Consider the following 25304-nt stretch of genomic DNA (forward strand, 5'->3'; position numbering starts at 1 on the left):
ATTTCTATACTCTTGGCGAAATTTAGTCTGCGTCCATAGTGCGGTCATTGGCATGTCTGGCTGCCAATGCTTGAGGTCTCGGGTGGGATTCAGTCTTCTCCACAAGTGCTCCTATCTCTGGCCATCCTTATCAGGCCACACTCTCTCCTGTACTGTTGACGACAGTCACCAGTCCGGCTTCTCCTGAAGAGTTTTACGTGGTTTGCTCCCAGTTATGAACAAATGCTGAGAAGTTCCTGATTGGTAGAGAAAGTCCAAAAGAAGTTTCTGAGGTATCTCTACATAAGAGAGTACAACTATTATCCTTGGCTCTACCTGACCCAGTTTCTCGGCTTGGCTACAATAGTTTAGAGACTAGAAGGAAAATATCCGGAACATTGGTCTGTATGTTCCCGATAGTTACTTAAGACAGCGTCGACATAGATCGTTTCACATTCCTATACACAGGACCAACCTGCCGATGGTTATGCCTGTAGGAAGAGCTACCGCTATGTTAAACAATATCTCATTGGATATTGATCTGTTCCATGCGTCTGAAGGAGTTTTCCGAAGCGGGATTCTTCTACACCTTTAGCAATAGTTTTTGCATATCGTATTCGTACAGGAGAATGTGACCAACTAACATAACGTAAAATGTTCAGGAGGACCATTTAAGTCACTTTTGCTTGGCAAGAAAATAAACATCAATGCAGTTAGTCATTTTTAACAAGTCAATATATTATTCTTCCAAGTTTAAAATCCTGTGGCATTTTTTTCAGGGCAATATTAAGCTAGTAAGATAGCAAATAGTCAATGATCACGTTTTTGTACAAAAATGCACTTGGTCACTATCTCCTGTATGACTACAATATATTTTATTTTAATGTATACGATTTAATTTTTTTTTAGTTTGTAATGTAAATAATAATTTAAATAAATAAAAAAAATTAATTGAATTGAAATCAGGAATATATTATTTCTCCCTTCTCTCTTGCAGGCTGTCCGACCTGGACGCCCTCCACGACTTCCTTCAGTCGGCGTCTGCCGAACTCAACTGGCTGAACGAGAAGGAACAGATCGAGATCACCAGGGACTGGGCCGACCCGCACATCAACCTTACGGCCGTCGAGGAATATTACGAGGTGAGCGGAACCAAGAACCACCCTATGATCCGACACATCTTCATTCATTTATTTCCGTGTTTGGCTGACCTGTTTCATATTGTGTTCCGACTGTGACTAGTTGTTTTACCAATCCATTTATATGTTTTTTCGTTTCTTTCTCTCCCCTGCAAAGCACTCGTTTGGAAACGGAAATGAGGTTTGTCAATGCCACTCAGTTCATTTTTGCTTTTTTTAATTGTTGAATTTTTTTTTCACGTATGTTGTACACGCACACAAATATTTACATATATGTTGTGAATGATAATTTGGTATGTACATACTAAGTTTCAACATTTGAGATGTACATAAATGAAAAAGCTAATCAAAAATATGATTTATTTATTGATTTGTCGTTTAATTTGTAGAACTCCATTTTATTTTATGTATTAATTTTAAATCAAACACAGATTTTTGAGTCTACTAAGTTGTTTGTCCGCCTCCGTAGTGTAATGGTCAGCACGCTCGGCTACCGTTCTGGAGGTCCCGGGTTCGATTCCCAAGGGGGTAAAATAAATATAAGTGATTTTTTCACTGTAATATTTATTCAATATTATTACCCTGGACGGGTACCTGAAGTGGAGGGCTGATCACCTTTCCTTCATGTGTAAATGATCAAGATAACACTGCGTTTATATGACGCAGTGCCCTATGCATCATTGGGGTGCGGATAAGGGTTTTATTATTATTATTATTTAGTTGTATTTTATTAACAAAAACACTTTAAAAATTTATAGTGACAATCGTTTCGCCATGTTGTTGTTGATAATGCCCTAACAAGGCGAAACAATTGTCACAATATAATTTTTTTTATGTGTTTTTGTCAATAAAATACAACTTAGTAGACTCAAAAAATCTGTGTTTGATTTAAAATTAATACATAAAACAAAAATATGATAGATTTATATTATCCACTGACACTTCGTGATGGAATTGCATTTTTAATTTATTATTAGATTAAAACCAATACTTTTAGCTTTTCCACTTTTTTATTTGACCAGCGACCGGGTTTCGTCGTTACCGACATCATCAGACTGGTGAGAGGCTTTACAAATTTGTATGTTATATATAAAAGAAGGCAGGAGTTGATAACCATGATTTGATATAATTTTATGAGAAATTAATTTAATTTTAGTGAATTTAAGTATTGTATGATATTTTAAATATTTTTTTTATAAAGGTAATACTTCATTCATAATTTTCAATACAAAAAACCTTTATAAAAAAAATATTTAAAATATCATACAATACTTAAATTCACTAAAATTAAATTAATTTCTCATAAAATTATATCAAATCATGGTTATCAACTCCTGCCTTCTTTTATATATAACATACAAATTTGTAAAGCCTCTCACCAGTCTGATGATGTCGGTAACGACGAAACCCGGTCGCTGGTCAAATAAAAAAGTGGAAAAGCTAAAAATATTGGTTTTAATCTAATAATAAATCAAAAATATGATGTTGGCTTGGTTAGTTAAATGGAATTTGCGATTGCCTTACTTGAGAGATTTACATCGTGATTTACGACATTCAAATTATTACATTTTTAATTTCTTTAGTAAAGTGAGCCAAGATGGACTAAACCGAGGATGGTAGCCAAACTTGCTAACCACTTTACTTTGGAGGTGGACTCTTATAAGATAAAGATTATTTAATGAGTTTTTGGGCTATACGTTTTTTTTTTTAATCCAGTTAGATATAATATTTTTTTTTTTAAGAAAAAGATAATTTTTTAATTAATGTTTTATTTAGTAAATACCACTATTTCTTAAAATCTACTGTGACACGTGTTTCGATGCATTCCGCATCATTTTCAAACACCGTATGGATAGATTTTGCCACAAAGCGACTGCCGAATCAATTAATGAAAAAAGAAAAATATTAGTGTTTTTATTATTTACACATATATTTCAATTTCATACTATTTTTGTGAGCCTAAGCGGCTCATTATTAGAAATACGTATCAAGTTGTGGTAGAGTGGGTTCGAACCAAGAAACTTTGACTTAAGAGTCCGCGATCACAACACGACACAAAGATCTGTGCTCATATCATGCCAAAATTTCAGCTGCGCATTTACCCCTAAATTTACCATCACTAATGATAAGAATCATTCTGTTTAGCATTCACCAAGTTAATGTAATTTATATATATTGTAAACCCAGTGTGACAATTTGAAGCCCAAACGTCGAACCCTGCTGTACTCCTCTGTGAATGATATAGTCCAATAGAATTTGACTAATTTTGATGTAATTCCTCTTCCAGCAATTGATGTCTTCCTTGGAGAAGAGAGAGCTGCAGTTCAGCTCCGTCATAGACCGCGGAGAGGCCATGATCTCTCAGCAGCATCCCGCAAGCCGGATCATCGAATCTCATCTTCAGGTTGTCTATCTCTTCCTCACTATCAGATTCCCCTTTTTCAAGTAATGTTTGACTATCCATTACTGATTATTCCACAGTTTCTGTGTATTGAGGAATAAGACGGAGATGATATTTTGATTATACCATTTCAAATTATTTGTGTTCAGGTGATGCAATCGCAATGGGCTTGGGTGCTCCAGCTGACCCTCTGCCTGGAGACCCATCTCAAGCACACGACAGAGTACCACAGCTTCTTCCAGGAGAACAAGGAACTCGAGAAGTGGATGTCAAAGTGAGTACGCATTTGGAATTCATCTCATTTCCAATGCCTGATTGCGGCTTACGAATCAAACTCCGATATGCTTTCAATCTAGAAACTTCTTTCAATTTCCATATTCAACTCAATTCATTTAACCACCCTACCTTTAGGTTATTTTCTGAGATAATTGTGTAGAAAAATATTATCTTTTTTTCTGCAGAATTATGAAAACAGATTTTTTTGCCATTATAGGTGCTTTTAGGATGGAACTGTTGTACTTTTTCGCTGGCGTGTTCCCTCTCTCTGTCTCTAATTAAATTAAATATTTTTGGCACAGGGTTAGCGCAATGGTGCGGAAAAAACGGCGCGGATCACGTACATTTGTATGTGTAATAATAATAATAATAAAACCCTTATCCGCACCCCAATGGTGCATAGGGCACTGTGTCATATTAACGCAGTGTTATCTTAATCGTTTACACATGAAGGAAAGGTGATCAGCCCTCCGCTTCAGGTACCAGTCCAGGGTGATATTGAATAAATATTACAGTGAAAAAATCACTTATATTTATTTTACCCCCCTTGGGAATCGAACCCGGGACCTCCAGAACGGTAGCCGAGCGTGCTGACAATTACACTACGGAGGCGTAGGATGTGTAGGGCGGTTAAACTGACCTCTCCTTGATCTAGATCAAGGTCACAGTCACTCTTTCATTCAGTGGTCTTCTGTATTTGCCCCCTTTTCTCCCAGCCTATAAAATATTTAATTGACAAACAAAAAGGATTGGAACACTCTCCTTAGCATGGATCGTCCACATTGTGTAATACCACTTAAAAACGCTACTTCATGACTACCAACTTTGAAATAATCATTCTATCATCAGTCTTCATTTGACATGATGATGGAATGATTATTTCGAATCTGGTAGTCATGAAGTTGTGTCTTTAAGCGGTATTACACAATGTGAACGATGGAGGAGAGTGTTTTATTACCACACCATAAAGCTAACAATGCTTTTAATATACAAAATAAAAAAGGTATGGTCCTAGGCCAGGTCCCTGCGGTACACCGCCAGTGATCGCTTTCATCATGTTTTTGCGTTGATCCCCCCAGGCGCGAGGAGGTGCTGAACACGACGTTCTCCCAGTCGGAGTTCACGCTGGACCAGGGCGAGAGCCTGCTGCGCGGCATGCAGGAGCTGCGCGAGGAGCTGAACCAGCGCGGGGAGGCCGTGGCGCGCGCCGTGCAGCGCGCGGCCAGCGTGTACCCCATCCGCCAGCGCAGGCAGCCCGTCACCCGGCCCGTCAAGGCCGTGGCCGTCTGCGCCTACACCAGTGGAAGTGTAAGTATATGCTATGCTTTGTTTGGTACATTGATGCCAACGTTGATCTTATGAATCGTCTGGATCGTCTACAAAATTAAAGCATCCGTTTCATTTTCAATATCGAAATATGATCACGTTTCACCTTCTCGCACGGAACTAAAATGGCTTCACTTCAACCAGCGCATAAATCTTCAATCTCTCACGCTGCTTTATAATATTCTTCACAACCCCAATGCACCTAAATACCTTGCTGAAAATTTTATCTTTTTCTCAGATCATGGTCTATCACTTCGTTCTTCCCAAGAAAGAACACTTTCCATTCCTCGCCATAATACATAGTTCTTCAATAACTCCTTCTCTGTCTAAGCGGCCAGACTATGGAATGAATTACCTCTCCGCGTAAAAAAATCCACCTTTTCTAACTTTTAAGAAACGTCTGCGATATTACTATCTATCATTAGAATCCTAACTGTCCATCAAACCTCCTCCCTTAGTTTTTCCCTCTACCTCCTTCCCCAAACTCCCTTTTTTCTTTGCCTTCCTTTTTATCATCATTTGTAATTTATGTAATTTATGCACCCTCTGATTGCAAACGGCTATATATGGTATCAAACGTTTTGACCAATATCACTAGTCTGTTTTTGGTTGGTTGGAAGATATTGCTTTTTAGCAATAAGCCCACCAATGTACCTATTTATTTTCTGTACATGAAGTTTAAATAAATAAATAAGTCCAAACCATTATACTGGATACATCAAGACAATATGGAAGTTTGAGTATCCCAGGGCTTACGGCTTGGTATTTGGCTGGAGTGATCATTTTATACCTTAAGTTCCTAAAGCTTACTGGGCTCCAACCCATGTAACAAAAATTTCCTATCTTGGGACCCACCTCTTAGCTGTCGTAGGGAAAACGGGGCATAAATATTGGTAATATATAAAATTTATCACTTCCTTTTTTTTCTCTCTTTTTAATCTATGTTATTCTCTCCTAGCTGTCCCTGGAGAAGAACAGCTCCTGTACCGTTGTGGACGTGTCGGGGCGCACTCGTTGGCGCGTCAGGGGCGGAGCGGGCGAGGCGCAGGTGCCCTCGGCCGCGCTGGCTCTGCCCCCACCCTGCCAGGAGGCCATGGACTCTGCCCAGGCGCTCAAGGAGCGATACGACAGGGTAAGAAAACCCCTTCATCTCAAAAATCTATACACTATTAAGGGATTGCAAATTGAAGCCAAACGACGTATGCGATACGTTTTGTATGATGTGTTTTGGGTTGTGTAGGTAGTTACTATAAGTCTTGTAGGCAGTAACTATAAGTTGTTTTGTAATATATCCAAAATAAAACAAGGTTTGTTGGATTGAATTCTACATTTATTTATGTATATATTAATACGTGACGCGTTTCGTCTTCTTAGGACATTTCCCTTCTTAGGATATTTGAGTGTTTGATAATGACGAAATGCGTCACATATTAACATATACATAAATAAATGTAGAATTCAATCCAACAAACCTTGTTTTATTTTGGATATATTACCCAACAATTCAACTTGGAATTCTACCAACTGTCAGCATTTACAATAAATAAGTAACTATAAGTGTCCGCCTCCGTAGTGTAATGGTCAGCACATTCCGCTACCGTACTGGAGGTCCCGGGTTCGATTCCCATGGGGGGGGGGAGATTTTTTAAAAAGTGATTTTATACTCTAATATTTATTTGATATTACCCTGGACTGGTCCCTGAAGCGCAGGAGTGAACACCTTGCCTTCATGTGCTAACAGTCAAAATGACACTGATTTAATATATCGCTCACTCCTTTCAAGAACGTCATAAATCAAAAAACTTGATTTTCCAGGAGAACGTTTTTAAAGTTTAAAAATATAATACAATGCATAAAAAATAAATATCGAGCCACTTATTGAACTTTTTACTGTGCAACAGATCTTTTTAGGTAAAACCTGAAGGTTTTTTCTCCATTTGAAAAATATTTAGTATATTTAAAAAAATAATAAAACAGTACCTTTTCTTCAATATGCAAAAACAACACTTTCTGCCCTGTAGCGGGTAAATATTAAGTTAAAATATGCCGCTTTTGCTGGGATAAAGTACATTTTCTGGGCATCCCGAAAACATGCACAACTGAAAATTGACGATTTTTGATATATGAAGTTCTTGAAAGGAGTGAGCGATGTGATACTATGCTATATGCACCATTGGGTGCGTATAAGGGTTAAAAGAAGGATGGAGAATTTTAATTTACTGTATTTAATTTTAATGATATGTTTTTGTACAGCTCCTGGCTTTGTGGCAGAGAAAGCAACTCCGCATGAGGCAGAACATGATCTTCGCCACCATCAAGGTCGTCAAGGGCTGGGATTTGGCTCAGGTAAGCATTTGGCTTCGTATTTTAGGTTCCGGATTCGATTCCAGGTTTAAGGTCACCATTGATATACCTGTTTCAATGTCTTGTGACCCACCTCCGTAGTGTAGTGGTTTCCGCGTTTGGCCACCACGTTGGAGGTCCCAGGCTCGATACCCAGGTAGTCTGAATAAACAAATATAAGTCTTTTTATTTTCTTTCTGACATTTATTCAATATTTCCCTGGACTTGTACCTGAAGTGTAACATCAGCTTTACATCTCATCTATTTGATGCAGTGCCTTTTGCACCATTGAGGGTTGGAAGGAATATGTTGTCGTTCGATTCCTAGGGGAGTCAAAATAAATATAATCTTGAATAATTTGATACCTGAAGCGCAGGACTGATCACCCTGCCTTCATATAACTATAAATTCAACATTGTATCGATTTGATGCAATGCCCTATGCACCATTTCACTATGTTAAAGGAAACATAGATATTAATGGTGACATATTGATATATTGAAAAAGTATATTACACATGTGTAACATTCACCAATTCTACCCATTATTGACAACCACACTATTCGAATTCTTGGAAGTTCTATATATATGAACCAATTTAGAAACCTTGTTCTTGAATCACTAGAACTTCACTAGAGACATCTATTGGTGAGATGTAAAGAAGCTTTTTATTGAGCAGAAACTCTTATATTAATGTCTTCTTCATCTTTGACGAGATGTCAAAAAAAAATTATAATATGAAAATAACTCCTGTAATTGGAGATAATCCAGATTTTGTGAACAAGTATTTGGACACACTCAAAATGTTATAAAAATATTTGAGTCATTTTATTTATTTCACTCCAACTACTGTGCGCCACAACTGTGCGTATTAGCAAGACTGCAATTATGAACTGCATCATTAACGGAACATCACTCTCTCTCTCTCGCCCAGTTCCTGGCGATGGGCGCGGAGCAGCGCGGCGCCATTCGGCGGGCTCTGAACGAGGACGCGGACAAGCTGCTGCGCGAGGGCGACCCGGGCGACCCGCAGCTGCGGCGCCTGCGCAGGGAGATGGACGACGTCAACCGGCTGTTCGACGAGTTCGAGCGCAGGGCCAGGGCCGAGGGTGAGTCGCGGCTCGTGACCGGCCATTTCAAAACACATAAAAAAATTAATATTGTGACACTTGTTTTGCCTAGTTATGTCATTTTCAAACGTTGACATTCATGGCTCAAAAAATCTGTGTTCGATTTAAAAATTAACACATACTAAAATTGAAACGGAGTTCTACAAATTTAACGCCAAATAAATCCTTTTTCTTATTCTTGGTGTAGGCTTTGTGGTTGTAGATCCATCTCTCTGCCTGCTTTTGGTCTGCCTTGGAGCCGTCTACGTTAGTTAGGGTTCTCTGTGCAATGCAATATGGGGGTGTCTGGATGGTTCCATTCTCCTCACATGTGCATACCATTGTCTTCTTCATAGCCTTCCCCACCTAATGACATCTTCGATCTCGCATTGTCTCTTATTCTGGTTTTCCTTATTCTATCTCGTAGACTCTTGTTCATAAACCATGATTTTCATAATCATCAGGTGATTTTTGAAAACTTATCCTGGTATTCCTTATTCCATCTCGTAGACTCTTGTTCATAAACCATGATTTTCATAATCATGAGGTGATTTTTGAAAACTTATCCTGGTGTTCCTTATTCTATCTCGTAGTCTCTTGTTCATAAACCATGATTTTCATAATTATGAGGTGATTTTTGAAAACTTATCCTGGTGTTCCTTATTCTATATCGTAGACTCTTGTTCATAAACCATGATTTTCATAATCATGAGGTGATTTTTGAAAACTTATCCTGGTGTTCCTTATTCTATCTCGTAGTCTCTTGTTCATAAACCATGATTTTCATAATTATGAGGTGATTTTTGAAAACTTATCCTGGTGTTCCTTATTCTATATCGTAGACTCTTGTTCATAAACCATGATTTTCATAATCATGAGGTGATTTTTGAAAACTTATCCTGGTGTTCCTTATTCTATCTCGTAGTCTCTTGTTCATAAACCATGATTTTCATAATTATGAGGTGATTTTTGAAAACTTATCCTGGTGTTCCTTATTCTATCTCGTAGACTCTTGTTCATAAACCATGATTTTCATAATCATCAGGTGATTTTTGAAAACTTAGCACCTACTTAGAATGATATTAAGAATACGCTTTATTGAGTTAGCTTGCATTTGACATTATTTATGAACAATACCTCTTTACAACGATTAAAAAAGACGGGTAAATTATTCAAACGATAATAAAGTCATACAAAAAAATCAACGGATAGAGCTGATCTTTGAGTCATCTTTTGTTGCGGTATCCTCTCTTAAAGTCTCTCGTTAGGAGCTGAGAATAAGCTCGTGTTTTGTGGATTATTTATGGAGTGGATAAATTGATAAACTAGGCAATATTTTAAATAATCAGATCCTTCCCACTTTTAATAAAATATGCTGTTTATCATCTTGGCTCCAGGAAGTCATATCATGGCTTGCATCGTAAACTAGTCGACATTGTCAAATCAGTGCTGACTCTATTTAGACTCAATCTTGTCAGTTTACTGCATGTAGCTATTTCTACAATACATACTGCGCAATTCGCACCCGATTATAGATAACTTTTATTACTAATTAACTTGACTAACTAACCGCCACGCCGCTATCCGCAGGAGTAGGCAGAGGAAATAGAACGCTACACCAAACTAGAATCATCATCATCATAACTCTAGAATCTGGTATCATAAAAGGGGTTTATAGAAATTACCAGTTCAAGAATCTCGCATTATAAAAAGGGGCGATATATATTCCAGCTCTAGAATCTCGCATTATAAAAAGTGGCGATGTAAATTACCAGCTCTAGAATATAGCATTATAAAAAGCGGCGATGTAAATTACCATCTCTTGAATCTCTGCATTGTAAAAGGGGCGATGTATATTACCAGTTTAAGAATCTCGCATTATAACAAGGGGCGATATAAATTCCAGCTCTAGAATCTCGCATTATAAAAAGTGGCTATGTAAATTACCAGCTCTAGAATCTTGCATTATAAAAAGGGGACGTTGTAAATTTCTAGCTCTAGAATCTCGCATTGTAAAAAGGGGCATTGTAAATTCCCAGCTCTACAATCTCGCACTTTAAAAGGGGGCGATGTAAATTACCAGCTAAAGAATCTCGTATTTTAAAAAGGATCGACGTAAATAATCAGATTTAAATCTCGCATTATAAAAAGGGGAGATATAAATTCCAGCTATAGAATCTCGCATTTAAAAAGGGAGCATTGTAAATTCCCAGCTCTAGAATCTCGCATTTTAAAAAGGGGCGATCTAAATTTCCAGCTAAAGAATCTCGCATTTTAAAAGGGGGCGACGTAAATTGTCAGCTTTAAATCTCGCATTATAAAAAGGGAGATATAAATTCCCAGCTTTAGAATCTCGTATCATAAAACACAGAGAGAAAGAAGTAGATATTTTCCAAGTGAAAGAAACAGAAACATAACAAAACGTTTACAACATTTTGAGCGTGTCCAAATACTTGTCCACAAATGTGGATTATCTCCAATAAGAAGTTTTTTTTTACATCTAAATATAACTAAACGTGTTTCAATTCGTATCAAATCATCATCTTAACGATTAACAGTCATCATCTTAACGATTAACCTAATACAGACCCGATCACCAATCGTATCAGTTCCCATAGAATCCCATCAGAACGAGGCAGTCACGAAGCCGTCGCAATTAGCCAATCAGCCGATTATTTAATTGATTAGTTTAATTCGTCCGATGGCCACCTCCGTCCTTCTGTTCGCCTGGTAATTCGGGAGGCAATTTTTACCAATAAAAGCGCCATTAGCGTTCGCCTCACCCACATTCGGAAACCCACCGACCGTTTGGTGTCGTTATGCAATCACTATTCGCGGTTTCCTCTCCTGCCCTGATAATGTCGCATGTGTCATGTTATGATAATTCGCTGGACGAGCGTGACCTTGTCTTAATTTGTAATTTAGCTGTTCTTGGTTTTATGTCTGCGAGTTGTAAAAAGTATTCCTTGGTCCATGTTTGTACCAGTAAATGCTAGAAAGAAGACTGGCGCTTTTAGCAAACGACTAATACAGGTTTTCTACTTCAAATCGGACGTTTTACAAATCAAATCGGACGTTACGTTGTATTTTTTGAAAAAGCTAGAATTTTTAGAAATATATTCACATTAGTAGTACATGTACTGTCAGTGTGAATACCTGCCCACATCTTTTATTCTTGAGACTAGCAAGTGCGTTAGTCGTCAAGTTGGCAAGCCTGCGCGGCGCGCTGTCATAGTCTGTGCGCGCGATGTGTACTCGAGTATTCAGACAAGATTTTCAATACTACTTTATGAATATTTGATCTATTTCGGTAATAATTAAGGCGTCAGAGATACTAATTTCGGTAATAATGATTAAATTATCACTGCACTAAATGATGCTATCATTTTAGTAATAATTGAAGCGCATAAGAGTGTGTACTTCGGTGATATTTACAGTGTTTTTTCGGTAATAATTGAGGCGTCAGAGGTAGTAAATAGTTCTGTAGTAATAATTAAATTATGACTGTTCTAAATGTTTTTTTTTCGGTAATACTTGAGGCGTCACAGATAATACTAGTAATAATGGCAATATTTTTTGGTAAAAATTGAGGCGTCAGAAATAGCAGTTTCGGCAATAATCATTAAATTTTGACTGTATTAAATGTTTTTATAATTTTAGTAATAATTGAAGTGTTTTTTTTTCGGTAATACTTGAGGCGTCAAAGATAATACTAGTAATAGTGACAATATTTTTTTGGTAATAATTGAGGCGTCAAAAATAACAGTTTCGGTAATAATGATTAAATTTTGACTGTATTAAAATGATGCCATAATTTTAGTAATAATGGAAGTGTTTTTTTTTCCGGTAACACTTGAGGCGTCAAAGATAATACTTTCGGTAATAATGAATACATTTGGATTATTTACGCTTCCGTAGCAATCGAGATGTAAATCTCGTCAGAAATCAGTTTGCTCCGGTAATAATTGAGACGTGAGTGTCGGTAATAATTGAGTCACAAGTTTCGGTAATAATGGTTAACCTGTGATATTAATGCCTATACGAGTAATAGGGTATTATCACTCGGGAGGAATATCTAATTTACCATACTCAACCTATGAAGTATTGTGTAAGACTCGTGCAGTGTTTATAACAGTCGACATAATCAATATTTTAATTCGTCATTTTCTTTTGCAAAATTCGCCTTCGTAAAAACGTTGTTTTCGGTTGGTAACGAATGGCGTCACAGAAACGAATCCACACTACTACCATTACAGCTTTATAAAAGAGATACATAAAGGGATACGCCCCATAACACACCCGATGACGTAAAATTTGATGACGTATAGCGGTGTCCATTTTTCGATTTATTAAAATATCCAAAGTTTAAACCGTCATATCTCCCATATTTATGTACAGATTTCAATAAGAAACGTACCCATAGTCTTGTGATTTTTCATATTAATTTATAAGCCAATAAAACGACATCACGAGAACTCCCTATTGCCCATTTTTATGGCGATCTGAGTAGGCCAGGTGGACAACAATACGAGGCAAATTAAAATTGACGTCCTCTCGACGAAAATAAACTGGAGTATGATTTATTGGTACTCTGTAGAGGGAGCTCCGACACAAATAGTGGTGACGTGACGTGACTTCGTGTCAATATTTAGAATGTAAATAGGTACCTACACACTCGGAGGGCATCTCAATTGGCTGATTGTGGCGGTCGAAATTCGCCAAGCTAATCACGACGATGCCTTATTTATTGTACATAAACACGCCAGATTCTCGTCTTTCTTATAACGGATGGTTGTAGGTAGAGAAAGAATGTTATACAAGAATATGTAGAGGTATACAACAGCTCTTGTCTGCCTCCGTAGTGTAATGGTCAGCACGCTCGGCTACCGTTCTGGAGGTCCCGGGTTCGATTCCCAGGGGGGTTCAAATAAATATAAGTGATTTCTTCACTGTAATATTTATTCAATATTACCCTGGACTGGTACCTAAATCGGAGGGCTGATCACCCTTCCTTCATGTGTATACGATCAAGATAACACTGCGGTATATCACGCAGTGCCCTATGCACCATTTGGGTGCGGATAAGGGTTTTATTATATGCAACAGCGATCCGCGGACATTAAAAAAATGGATACATAAATTCTAATTTGTCATTTTTTTCTTTTATTTTACCCTTTACCTTTCAATGACTCTTCTTTTTAAAACTAACTAACCATCACGCTGCTTCCCCGCAGGGGTAGGCAGAGAGAATAGAGCGCCACACCACTCTGTCCTTGCAAACATTCTTCGCCTCTTCCACGTTCATGCATCTCTTCATACATACCCGCTGATGATTACGACTCCTAACCTGACCACTTTCAAGTATTTGGCATACCTGATCGTGCCATGTTTTTCTCGGTCTTCCTTGGCTCCTTTTCCCAATTACATTCGCCTCATAAATTTGTTTTACCGTTCTTTCCTCACTCATTCGTTCCACATGTCCAAACCATCTCAACACACCTTTCTTAATTGTATCGATAATGCTTATCTCAGCTTTGCATTCCTTCCTTATTTCACTATTTGAACATCTATCATATTTTTAAAACTATTAATTTATTTCAAAGAAAAACTTATTTTTCAATACAAAAACGGTGTCTTAAGCAAAAAATTCAATTACGTTTTATGTTACCAGGTAACATTTAACGTATTTATTGATTTGGCGTTTAATTTGTAGAACTCCATTTTAATTTATGTATTAATTGTTAAATCAATCACAGATTTTTTGAGTCTACTGAGTTGTATTTTATTCTTAAAAAACATATAAAAATTAATATTGTGACAATCGTTTCACCTAGTTATGGCATTTTCAAACGAATGTCATTCGTGGACCATAGACATCAACAAATAGAGCCGCCAATAATGTAGCAATGTTACCAATCTTAAAATAAGGTCATCGTTTCTGTGACGTCATTCATTGCCAACTTACGAAAATAACGTAAGAAAATATTGATTATATCGGCGGTTATAAACACAAAACGAGTCTAATAAAATCCTTCATAGGTTGAGTATGTTAAATTAGATATTCCTACCGTCTGATAATGATCCATTCCAATATACAGTCGAACTCGGTTATTACGAGCACGGATACAGCGAGATCTCGGATATAACGAGGAAACATTCATTGATATTTTGGTTTATGATTTTCTCCATACATTTATTAACGGTAATAACGAGCGACTTCTCGGCTATAGCGAGCAAAAACAAATCGTTTTTTTTTTATGTTGTAAATATCTATGTATATTCTTTTAAACAAATGTGTGCGGAGACACGTCTGGCCGTTAAGAAACGGTCGCGTTATGAATTTGTACGTTTGAGATCTCAGCCTTAAGATACATTGAAACATTGCTAAGATACATAGAAAATAAGCTAATTGACTTAGCGCCCACTCGGCCGCTAGGACCGAGCGCTCTCCAGTCTGGATAGATCTAGGATAGTCCTGCGACTGGCCGCCGCGAAGCGACCACCTCGGGCACTGTGAATCCGTTAGATACCTCATTTAAAAAAAAAGTAAATCTGTAAAAATAATCGGTAAAAAAATAAATGTAACGAGGCCAGCTTTATATCGTCAGTCGGTTTTCGGTGCGTCGAACTTTTAAAAAGTGTATTTTTATAAATAAACCAAAACACAAACAAAAGGTTTTTGAATTACAAATTTTGCATAATTCGCTAGTGTTTTTGAATAACAAGTTTTCCATAATTCGCTAGTGTTTTTGAATTACAAATTTGTATATTTGGCTAGTGTTTTTTAATAACAAGTTTTACATAATTCGCTAGTGTTTTTGAATTACAAATTTTGCATAATTCGCTAGTGTTTTTGAATTACAAATTTTGCATAATTCGCTAGTGTTTTTGAATTACAAATATTGCATAGTTCGCTAGTATTTTTTAATTAAAATTTTTCTATAGTTCGCTAGTGTTTTTAAATTACAAATTTTGTTTATTTTGCTAATGTTTTTTAATAACAAGTTTTCCATAATTCGCTATTGTTTTTTTATTATAAATTTGATTCGCTGGTGTTTTTGAATTACAAAATTTGTTTAATTCGCTAGTGTTTTAGAATAACAAATTTTATATAATTCGTTAGTATTTTTGAATTACTATTTTTGTATGATTTGCTAGTATTTTTGAGCTACAAATTTTGTTTAATTCACGTGTATTTCTTAATTTGTGAGTGATCTGTGAAATCAGCGAAAAAAAATGAAGAAGTTTAAAAAGACGTTTTTCTCGACGTCTGGGAGTAGCAATGCCGGTAATTTTTATGAAATATATTTATTAAATTATTCATGTCGAATATTTTATCGATGGCTACGAAAATATACACGAGCATGTCCGTTTTCTGATGTATGACGCAAGGATGATATAATTTTTAAATTAAAGGAAAAAAAAAATACTTAAATTTGATCAAATTATTATTAATAAAACACAATGTATTAAAATAAATATCAAGCCACTTATTGAACTTTTTACTGTGCAACAGATCTTTTTAGGTAAAACCTGAAGGTTTTTTCTCCATTTGAAAATATTTAGTTTATTTAAAAAAATAATTAAAGAATACATTTTGTTCAAAATGCAAAAACAACATTTTCTGCCCTACAGCGGGTAAATATTAAGCTAAAAATATGCCTCTTTTGCTGGGATATAGTACATTTTCTGGGCATTCCAAAAATATGCTCAGCTGAAAATTGACGATTTTTGATTTATGACGTTCTCGAAAGGAGTGAGCGATATATACTTTCCATCAGTGTGTTGGTGCATACATATAACACTACTCCAGGGTATTAAAATTCGGGCATTATTTTATGTATATTTTGATTTATGTTTTCAGTCGATTATTGATATCGCAATACATTGTGATTATTTACTATCGACGTAATATAGTTGTTTGTGTTGACCTCACTCTGTCTAATGGCGGTTTTGTCTTTTCTCTCTTCGCAGAGGAGTCGAAGAACGCGGCGCGCATCTTCGCGGAGCAGTCGGGGCTGGCGGGCGCGCGGCTGGACGCGCTGGAGCGGCGCCTGCACGAGCGCGTGGCGGCCGGCGTGCCGCGCGACCTGCCCGCACTCGAGCAGCTCGTGCTCGACCACAAGGACTGGGAGCGCGACGCGCGCGCGCTCGCGCCCGACGTCGACGAGATGCAGGAGACCTTCAGGGGTGAGCCGACACCCTTCACCCTTCACCCTTCACCCTACACCCTACACCCTACACCCTACACCCTACACCCTACACCCTACACCCTTCACCCTTCACCCTTCACCTTTCACCCTACACCTTACACCCTTCACCCTACCGACCTAATCGTCCATCAAATCCATCTCAACGTGACTAACCCAACTTAACATGTTCTACCTCTATCGAGTTAAAACTTAATTATTGAGTGTGCAGATTATGAATACCAGTAATTGAGTGCGCATTTTATGAATGACAGTAATTATTGAGTGCGCATATTTTAAATGCCAGCAATTATCAAGTGTGCATATTATAAATCCCAGGAATTTTCAGTAAATGTATCATAATTACTGATAATTATAAAAGTATGTATTATGAATGCCAGTAATTATTGCGCATGTCATGAATATCAGTAATTAATAAATGCGCATATTATGAATGCCATTAATTATTGGTTGCGCATCTTATGAATTTCGGTAGTTATCGAGTGTGCATATTATGAATGCCAGTAATTATTGAGTATGCATTTTATGAATAACAGTAGTTATTGAGTAAATGATGTTATTGGATGTTATGAATACCAGTAATTATTTAGTATGCATATTATGAATACCAGTAATTGTCGAGTATGCATATTATGAATGCCAGTAATTATATAGTGTGCATAATAAAAACGCCAGTAATTATCAAGTATGCATAGTATGATTGTCAGTAATTATTGAGTGCATGTATTATGAATGATGGAGATTATTAAGTGTGCATATTATGAATACCGTTAGTCATCATATCTACTTATTACGAGTGCTAATTGGTATTTGATATATTGTATGTACAATGTAAACAATAGTTTCTTTGTTTTCTGTAATTTTCTTTCTAATAAAAATTTCCTTTCTTCCTATTAGGAATAGCATTGAAGACGCCAGCCATGAAGAAGGCCTTGGACAAGGTGATGGGCAAATGGGAGAGCATGTGGTCCACGTCCAAACTCTACGTGGAAAGGTGAGGAACCTACATGTACAATGGCCATTCATCAAAAGTGTTAAAGCAAATTGGAGATAAATGATCACCTTTTTAAAATGCTCTCTTGCAGACTGAAGTGCGTGGAGATCATCTTGAACGGGCTGGATGAGAATGGACAGGTGATATCCGAGTTTGAGCTGAAGCTCGCCCAGTACAGCGACCTCCCCAACGATGCCGACCTACTGAAAGACGTAAGTCTTAAATTACTTAACGCCTCACTTGTAAAGTACCAAATATGGGCAAAAAATGGGTCTTGTGTTGGGAACAGGAGGGATAATCTAGTGTGGGCCAGTCAGGAACTTGTCAGAATTTGCTCATTGCTGGGAGGAAACCATGTAAAACTCCTCAGGAGAAACCGGACGGTTGACTGTCGTCAACAGACCTTCAGTTCCACTAGAAGAGGTTTTGGAATTTTGTGTCCTAGCTTGGTTTATAGTACCAATGTCATTGGTTATTTTTATCATGTATGATACCACCTCTTGTGACAGTTCCTTACGAATTATCACACATCCGATATCGGATAAGTCCTCACCCAGGCGCCTGCAACGCGCCTCCACCTGTTATCTTTTAATGAGTTCGAGTGTTGCTCGGGTAAATCGTATTGCAACTTGGTGGTATTGATTTGCCCGAGTCAAATATATTTATGTATTTGTATTTATTGACTAACCCGAGCAGTGTTCGGGTAGTCTTGTTTCGAGTTGTTTGGTGATGGTTTCTTGCGCCGAAAAATTTTCTCGCCAAAATTTGACTGTTAAGTTGTTAACTATTTTTATCATGTATGATACCACCTCTCGTGAGAGTTCCTTATGAACTAACACGGATCAAATGTCCTCACCCTGTCTCCTGGAATGCGCCTCCAGCTGTTGTTTTTATCTTGCACTAGAAGAGGGTTTGGCATTTTGTGTCCTAGCTTGGTTTATGGTAACTAATATCTATATAAAGGGTTAATGGATTTTGTTTCATCTGTCTCAGATCCACGAGGACCTTGTGCATCTGCAGACGGCCGTCGGGCAGCAGCAGATCCAGGTGGACCAGATGAACGACGACTGGGACAACTGCCGGCGCGTGACGGACAAGTCGCGCTCTGCCCTGCCGCATTCCTCCTCGCTGCCGCGCAGCGCCAAGCACCCCGACCTCGAGCGCCTCGACCGCGACGTGGACAAGCTCAACACGCGCTGGAACAACGTCTGCGCCCAGCTGGTTGACAGGTGACGGCACATCCTGATACAAGTGGAAACTAATAAGTTAAGCCTTTCTGACAGGCGCCGTGGCGTGGTCGGGTAGACGCTCGACTGCGAAACTGGTGTTGCGGGTTCGATTCCTGCCGATTGCAAAATGAATTCAAGAAATATTCATGTTCAGCTGGTCTGGGTGTTTGTGATGCATTTTTCACATATACCTTCCCTTTCCTTACTATCCTACCTGCAGACAAGCCTCTAAAATAGAGACTTTGCGGGTTATTCCTTAATTTCAAGCATTTTTGTTTGGTTATTATTAAAAAAATAGGTAAAAAATCTTACATGGGTATGGTACATTTTACACCACTTAATGGGTTCGCATACAAATAACAGTCCCTACTAAATCAAAGCTATCTAAATTCAATCATAAATGGATGTAGTGAACTCAATCATGGAACGTCATGAGATTGATTATATATGTGTGACTTCCAAATTATTGTGAGTGATGTGGTTGTCAGTAATGGATAAAATGGTGAATTTGACATGTATGTAAAGTGATCACTTGACCAGCCTATGACGGATCGTAGGCCCTGTAAATACTCAGAATATTCTTGTTTATGTATGTTGACATGTTAAAATGTAAAAAAGAATCAAATTTGGTCATTTATCGAAGAATTTCCCGTAAATTTCAATATGAAGCTTCAAGCGGCAACTAGTTCGCTCAGTAGGGTTGCTTATCTTATGTAACGCAAACAAGCGGAAACACGCAAGCAGTGGAAGGGTTTGCGCGATATGATATATGCGCCATCTGGAAACACTGCCCGTTCAAAAACATTAAGTGGTTGAGGTCCTGTCATTTTACAACACCTTTGTAAAAAGGGGATATTCCCATGTTTGTGAGGAATGACGAGATAATGCGTAGGAGGCAGCAAATCTTGGTCATAACTGTCGTCAAGAAAAGGCGATTCAGTTGGCTTGGCCATGTACTCCGTATGCCTCCCGAGAGCCGCCATCAAGCTTGCCTCTTTTACAAGGCATCAGGTTCGCGCCGCCCAGGACGACCACTGCTGACAATTCGTCGGCAGTTCTCGTCAGAACTTCGGGACGCGGATCTGACTTGGGAGGATGCAAGGGAGCTGGCAGCCGACAGAAAAGCCTGGAGGCAGTTTGTGGACTCCATATGCTCCACCTAGGGAGCGGATATGGTTTAATTGACTGAAGCAGTAGTAAAACTCAAAGGATTACGTTTCTACCTTCCAGGCTACGCAGCTGCGAGGCGGCCTACAACCTGATGAAGAACTACCAGGCCGGCTTGGAGAAGGAGACTGAATGGATCGACGACGCCTACTCCAAACTCCAGGCCCAGCCGCCGGTGGAAGTCAAGCCCAAAGAGAACCTTGACCAGACCAGGGTTAGTCCAGAACGCCGGATATTCCCCGGAGACTCATGGCTAATTCACCCATTTTTCCACAGATCCCGGCGCAGAAAATACCGGATATTAATTAATTTTTTTCAGGGATGTCTTCCGGTATTTTTTTGAAAGACAAGTTGATGGTTGGTTGTTAATTTGGAGCGGAGAAATCTGGAATGTCTTCTTTTATTTCACGGATTCTTTGTTCTTAGGGCATGGTTTGATTCGACTTTTGCTGTTGTCGTTGCTAGTGAATTTGTTAGTTTTTGCCAGTTTCAACATCTGATGTTCTGTTTTTTGACATGCTATCCGAAACAGAGCGAAATGGTTTGATTTTGACCTTTTTTTTAAAAAAAAAATACAAATAAACTAATATCATTTTAGAAACATTTTTAACTTTAGTTTCACTGTAGAACAAGACTAAAAATTGAATATTAACGTAGTTGTTTGAATTTAATACTTAACTCAATAAAAAAAAACGAATTTCGGATTCGGTTAACAATAAAATGACATTCACTGTTTTATTTTGTTTGTCCCGTGTATGAATGAAAGCATTTCTTTGGCAATGCCGGCTACACGCATGTACATGAATGTAACATGACTACACGAGTGTGTTTAATAATATGAATAACTGTAAAATCTAATACAAACACAATGGATTGAATAATAACTTTTCACAGATGTATTGAAAACCCTAGATTTTAGATTAACAATGAAAATTTGCCCGGTTTTGAAGATTTTCGTGGGTCTGCCTTCAAAAACTTATTTTTAAAAATGACCTTTTTTTTAAAAAAAAAAGTCAATTTAATTTATAAATAAAAAAAGTCTGTTTTTAATTAATGTTTTACTTAGTAAATACCACTACTTCTTAAAATCTACTGTGACACGTGTTTCGATGCATTCCGCATCATTTTCAAACACTGTGTTTGAAATACGGGATACGCTGTTTGAAAATGATGCGGAATGCATCGAAACACGTGTCACAGTAGATTTTAAGAAATAGTGGTATTTACTAAGTAAAACATTAATTAAAAATGGATACATTTTACCGCAAAGTGACTGCCGAATCAATTAATGAAAAAAAATAGTCCTTTAATGTCTGCCTTCAATATCTAATTTTTTTTTAAATAACTTTTTTTTTAAATGTCAACAAAATTTTTAAATAAAAAAAATAGTTCAATCTTATTTTTTAAATGACCCTTTTTTTAAAAAAAAAACACCCTAATTTTTAAATGATTTTTTTAAAATAACAGTTGATTAAAATCTACCAAAGCACGAAATATTTTTTTTTGGATATTAATTTTGAAAAATTGTTTGATTGCATCAGAAGTTTGGCCCTCGCATGTATCAAAATCGGGGCATTCTCAAAAAATTAAAGCATCTACCTGTAAATATATATTGTGTGTGATTTAACTCTTAACATATTAGCTCATGTTGGTATTATATATATATATATTTATGTAAAATTTAATGTATGGCCACATTATATATGTGTTGCCTACTTTCAAAATCTGCCAGATCCATGTAAGTCGATTTTACAAAAAATGCAAAATTCTCCGGGTAACATTTATGTTTCAAAGATTTGTCTATCTTTAGATTAAATATTATGAAATAGAGAATTATCCCATTTTTTTAGAAAATTATTCAGTATTGAAAAAAAAACAAGAGACACAAACCGATAATGACGTCATCTTAATTTTTGACCTATCCCCGCTCTCTGATTGGCCGATATGGGTCAGAAGGCAAGTTCCATGAATATAGCGGAATTTGAAATACAACGCTGGTTTTAAGTATTTTTTAGCAGCATTTTCAAGGATATAAATATTTTAAACTTTAAAATCCACAATTGGCGTTCCGATATGGTATATGTTTTAAAATCTTATAAAAGTGGATCTGGCGGAATTTGAAAGTAGGCGACACATGAAAACTGTTGGAAATATTGACCCAAAGTATTAAAAATCAATATGCGTTGCATAGATTTTTGAACATTCCATTTTATAACCTAAAATATCTTAAAATTACATGATATGTAATATAAATTAAAGTAAAATAAAGAAAACGAATCACAACTATAAACACAGTCAGAAAGTTCAAGGTACAAAGATTATATCATTATTGCATTAAAAATAAAATTAAGAAGGTGTGTTGAGATGGTTTGGGCATGTGAATCGAATGAGTGAAGAGAGAACAGTAAAACAAATTTATGAGGCGAATGTTTTTGGTAATTAAAGTAGAGGAAGACAGAAGAAAACTTGGCATGTTCAAGTATTTCAAATACTTGAAAGTGGTCAGGCTAGAAGTTGGAATAATCGGCGGGTATGTATGAAATGATGCATGATAGTGGAAGAGGCGAAGATTGTTTGCAAAGTCACATTGGTGTGGCATTCTAATCTTTCTGCCTACCCCTGCGGTAAGCAGCGTGATGGTTAGTTAGTTATTTTTAGATGATATCAACAAAGAAACATTGCAGTGATAATTGTCAAAAAAGCGACAAACCAAATATTCTTGTAAGTTAGCCTTCCTGTATATTTGAAGTTTCATCGTAATAACACTTTTGGTCAATATTTTCAACGACAAAACAATATTTATCGAGGGCATCATTTACGAACCACAGTTTTAATCCGAAGCAACTTTATTGACACAAAAAATCTGCTCAGGGTTCTGAACTATATCCTTGTGGGATATTATGTGGACAAGATATTTTCAAGACCTTTATTTATATCTCAACATAGACAAAGAAGTATACTGAGATGGGAACATGGAATCTGGTCTTATGACCTTATACGCTGTGTAGCATTCCACATTGTACCCACGATAGACAACCGTGTTACTCAAATTTTAGAACATTGTATATATATCGCTCACTCCTTTCAAGAACGTCATAAATCAAAAAACTTGATTTTTCAGGGGAACGTTTTTAAAGTTTACAAATATAATACAATGGATTAAAAATAAATATCAAGCCACTTATTGAACTTTTTACTGCACAACAGATCTTTTTAGGTAAAACCTGAACATTTTTTCTCCATTTGAAAAATATTTAGTATATTTAAAAAAATAATTAAACATTACCTTTTCTTCTAAATGCAAAAACAACACTTTCTGCCCTGTAGTTGGTAAATATTAAGCTAAAAACATGCCGCTTTTGCACTTTTAAAGTTCCTCTTATTAGGTTTCCATTTAATTAGGCTCCCATTTTTAAGTAACTACCTTATTAGCTTTCCCGTTTATTAGGTTTCACTCTTATTAGCTTTCTTTTTAGTAGGTTCCTCTTATTAGCATTCTCTCTTATTAGGTTCCTCTTTATAAGCTTCCCTTTTATTGGGTTCCCTCTTATTAGCTTTCCTCTCATTATGTTCACGATTATAGGTAGTCGTATTAGCATTCCTCTTATTAGATTCTCTCTTATAAGCTCTTATTAGGTTTCCATCTTATTAGGTTACCATTTTATTAGCCTTCCCGCTTATTAGGTTTCTCTGTTATTAGGTTTCCTCTTATTATGATCCCACTTATTAGGTTCCCGTTTATTTAGTTACCATATCTTTACCTTTCCGTCTTATTAGCCTCTTATTAGTTTCCCCTCATCATCTTTCTCTCTTATTAGCCTTCTTCTTATTAGTTTCCCCTTATCACCTTTCTCTCTTATTAGCCTTCCTCCTATTAGTTTCCCCTTATCACCTTTCTCTCTTATTAGCCTTCCTCTTATTAGTTTCCCCTTATCACCTTTCTCTCTTATTAGCCTTCCCTCTAATTCGGTTTTTAATTGCATTTAAGCACGGCAGCTCTGGTTCCCGAATGATGGTCTCGATCGCCCCTAATATGGTTAACATGTAGTGATTCACCTGTACATACTGTTACCCTAACATGTTGCAATAACCGCCGGTTTTTACAGAACCTACTGACTAGCGTTGTTGAGCGAACGCCTAAAATCGAGAAGGTTAACTTGGACGGAGGCAGATTCATTAGAGAGGCCAAGGTAATTATCAACAACTCCCCATTGTTCAAACCCAGGTTTAAACATAACCGTGGTCCTTGGATTGAAAAAAGCGTAAACAATTTTGGCAAAATATCAAATTATTTAAAAAATTATCAATCCTTTTTGTATACCTTAAATGCTGCATACGGCATTACATAAAAAAGGATATCTTTCATCATCATCATCAAACCCTCATCCGCACCCGATGGTGCATAGGGCACTGCATCATATAAACGCAGTGTTATCTTGGTTGTTAAATACACAAAGGAAAGGTGACCAGCCCTCCACTTCAGGTACCGGTCCAGGATAATATTGAATAAATATTAAAGTGAAAAAACCCTGGGAATCGAACCCGCGACCTCCGGTATGGTAGCCGAGCGTCCTGACCATTACACTACGGAGGAGGAGGAGGTGATATATGATGTAAAATACACATTCAAGAAAAGTAACTCATATTATATATTATATCATCAAAATAATTTCAGATTTTCATCAAATAAAAAAATATATATGTATTTCGACCAGAATGTTGTAACTACTGAAGAATGGCACATATGCTCATCACGTCTCTAGTGTTTAAAATATCATCAATCAAATTCAGTGCCCTATGCACCATTGGGTGTGGATAAGGACCGGTAGAGAAGGTCGGATCTCCGATCTAAGTCTTGCAAATTTTGATGTTATGATATGACATTTAGATCAGATATGACATTTTTTTTAATGCCAATTGTTTGTTTGAGATTCGTATATCAGATATGCCATTTTTTTGATGCCAAGTGTCATACGGTTATGTTGAAACGTCTTTTTCTCCCGCCCCCTCGGAAGTTTGTCAAATTTTGACGATGTACATATATGTATATTCGCAGACGTGTGTATTCCAGAATGGATGTAAGAGAATGTTGGTCAGATATTTGTCATAGTTGATACCGAGTTGCAGCTTT

General features: G+C 37.0%; 1 protein-coding gene across 1 annotated transcript in view; it reads left to right on the plus strand.

Annotated features, from left to right (window-relative positions):
• Positions 1-25304, plus strand: part of shot (dystonin-like protein short stop) — a 331096-nt gene that overhangs the window by 141773 nt on the left and 164019 nt on the right. The window contains exons 14-26 of the mRNA XM_088269259.1: positions 977-1121; positions 3406-3522; positions 3669-3793; positions 4875-5103; positions 6080-6253; positions 7375-7467; positions 8399-8573; positions 16548-16763; positions 17681-17777; positions 17869-17989; positions 18771-19006; positions 20237-20387; positions 24280-24363. Coding sequence (XP_088125385.1) covers positions 977-1121; positions 3406-3522; positions 3669-3793; positions 4875-5103; positions 6080-6253; positions 7375-7467; positions 8399-8573; positions 16548-16763; positions 17681-17777; positions 17869-17989; positions 18771-19006; positions 20237-20387; positions 24280-24363 — 1963 coding nt within the window. The remainder of the gene's footprint in view (positions 1-976; positions 1122-3405; positions 3523-3668; positions 3794-4874; positions 5104-6079; positions 6254-7374; positions 7468-8398; positions 8574-16547; positions 16764-17680; positions 17778-17868; positions 17990-18770; positions 19007-20236; positions 20388-24279; positions 24364-25304) is intronic.

The sequence above is a fragment of the Brachycentrus maculatus genome, unplaced genomic scaffold (genome assembly GCF_059751285.1).
Source record: "Brachycentrus maculatus isolate JH-2025_06_01 unplaced genomic scaffold, ASM5975128v1 h1tg000343l, whole genome shotgun sequence".
NCBI lineage: Eukaryota > Metazoa > Arthropoda > Insecta > Trichoptera > Brachycentridae > Brachycentrus > Brachycentrus maculatus.